The 2,566-nt window shown below is 45.3% G+C and overlaps 1 protein-coding gene across 1 annotated transcript; it reads left to right on the top strand.

Moving 5' to 3' along the window:
* Positions 1–555: 555 nt before the first annotated feature.
* On the top strand, positions 556–2,353 carry LOC306844572 (forkhead box protein D3-like). The gene has a single exon (XM_079376804.1). The coding sequence runs from the start codon at positions 797–799 to the stop codon at positions 1,913–1,915; it is 1,119 nt and encodes a 372-aa protein (XP_079232930.1). The 5' UTR covers positions 556–796; the 3' UTR covers positions 1,916–2,353.
* The last annotated feature ends 213 nt before the right edge of the window (positions 2,354–2,566 follow it).

Below are 2,566 nucleotides of genomic sequence, written 5' to 3'. Positions count from 1 at the left end.
ATGATGAGGGTCGTTAGCACCTCTACGAAGATCTTTATTTAGAGATTTCCATTGTTTTTGTACTTGTTTCACAAGGGAAAAAAAATCAGTGCTGCTACGTCTACAGAAACAGTCGGCTAAATAGTTTTTTTTTTCCAAACTGAATTCTACTAAATAATGTTATTATAAAGGTACAGTAGGCTATTTAAAACTCTTTGCTTAATCATGCAGTATTCGAGCACATAATATAAATGACAAGAGATTCAATTAACTTAGCTGTAGACGTTTTCGTTCAGCAGCTTTCAATATAATTGGCCTAAGAAACGTTAAGTTTGCGTTTAGCGCGGGCGAGTGAATGCACGTCAGATCTGGAGATGGCCGATTTTCTCCCCTCCACCACCGCTAAATGGTCTATGACGGACGAACAGAGGCGATGTTACTGTTGTTCCCTTTGTTGACAAATCCATGAAACAACTTCAGCTCAGCGGTATAACAGCGCGACCTCTGACGTCGGCGGATCACGTGACGCAGCTGATAGTATATCTTTAAGTGAAAAGTAATCTATCAGACAGTCCTTAAAGCCTGCTTTTCAAAGCACGTGTCATCTCGACTCCTCGGTCCAAAACCACGCTTAAGTTTCGAGGAAATACAGCGGAAAGGAGACGAGGTGTAAAGAAGCCTTTGGACTGGAGAAATATTTTCTAAAGTTGAAGTTTTCCTGGCAGGCCGGGACTGACCTGCATTTATAGCCACCGGTCGTCATCTGATCTGACCGCTGCTCTTACCTTGGTTTGCTCCAGCAGTAAAGTGAGCGGTGATGACCCTGTCTGGAGGCACCAGTGCCAGCAACATGTCCGGTCAGACCGTGCTCACAGCTGACGATGTGGATATCGACGTGGTCGGGGAGGGCGACGAGGGGATGGAGCGGGACAGCGACTGCGAGAGCCAGTGCATGCAGGACCGGGGAGATGAGGTGGAGGAGATCGAGGTGAAGGAGCGTAGCGACAGTCCGTGCGAGAGCGCCGGCGATGGAGAGTCCAAGGGGGATGCTCAGGAGAGCTCCACCGGTCCCATGCAAAGCAAGCCCAAGAACAGCCTGGTGAAGCCGCCCTACTCCTACATCGCCCTCATCACCATGGCCATCCTCCAGAGCCCGCAGAAGAAGTTGACTCTCAGCGGAATCTGCGAGTTCATCAGCAACCGCTTCCCTTACTACCGGGAGAAGTTCCCGGCCTGGCAAAACTCCATTCGCCATAACTTGTCCCTCAACGACTGCTTCGTCAAGATCCCACGGGAACCGGGCAATCCGGGCAAAGGCAACTACTGGACACTCGACCCCCAGTCGGAAGATATGTTCGACAACGGCAGCTTTCTGAGGAGGAGGAAACGCTTCAAGAGACACCAGCCGGACATTCTCAGGGAACAGACCGCCCTCATGATGCAGAGTTTTGGGGCGTACGGTATTGGGAATCCCTACGGACGCCACTACGGAATTCACCCGGCCGCTTACTCGCACCCTGCAGCCGCTCTGCAGTACCCGTACATTCCCCCGGTGGGTCCGATGCTCCCTCCCGCGGTGCCTCTCTTGCCCTCCGCAGAACTGAACAGAAAAGCATTTAACTCTCAACTAAGTCCAAGTCTCCAGTTACACCTGAACAGCTTGAGCACCGCGTCAATCATCAAATCAGAGCCGTCCAGTCGACCATCGTTCAGCATAGAAAATATTATCGGGGTCTCCAGCAGCTCCACGAGCGCACAGACTTTCCTGCGGCCGCCCGTGACGGTGCAGTCCGCCTTACTGAGCGCACAGTCTCTGTCCTTATCCCGGACATCAGCTGCCATCGCGCCAATTCTCAGCGTCCCGTCAAATATCATCTCCGGACAGTTTTTACCGACAGTGTCCGCAGCAGCGGTATCTAAATGGCCTTCTCAATGATAATCAAACTATTTTTAGACACATATTTTAAAGACGATACAGCACGAACTATAGGCAGCACTGGACAATTCGTCCGCCCCAATGTAGCCATGTAAAGACTTTTGAGAGAAAAAGAAAATTCATAATCAAAAAGGAATGCTTTCAGTACAGGTAATGTTTGTAAATATTTGTACAAAGAAATTAATTTACATGTTTTTCTTTCCTATTTCATTTCGTTGTTCAAACTGAGTGAGCCTTATTTTCCCGTAATATTTTGTTTTCATTCTGAAAGAAGTGATTTCACGAACAATGTTTTTTTCTTTGTCTTCCAGTATGAAATATTAAACTGTTCTTATTGAAAGACTGATGAAGTATGTTTATACAATTTAAATATATGTATTCTATGTAGCTATATTGTGTTGTAAATCAACTCCATTTGTTAATAAATATGAAAACAATCCAATGCATCTCAGGCACAAATGACTTTATTAAATCAAATAGATGATTTCTAAAATTACAGAAATGTAACCTGGAAATTTATAATATTATAATTTATATATAATATATAAATTATAAATTACCTGTATACGTATAGTCTACTTATATTATGGGGTTTAAGTATGCGATTAAATGCAGCCAAGCATTTTCATTTTCATCAATAGAAGAAATTAA

Source organism: Barbus barbus (assembly GCF_936440315.1).
Source record: "Barbus barbus genome assembly, chromosome: 25".
NCBI classification, from domain to species: domain Eukaryota; kingdom Metazoa; phylum Chordata; class Actinopteri; order Cypriniformes; family Cyprinidae; genus Barbus; species Barbus barbus.
Note: the sequence above shows the minus strand (reverse complement) of the source record. Positions and strands in the feature narration are given on the sequence as shown.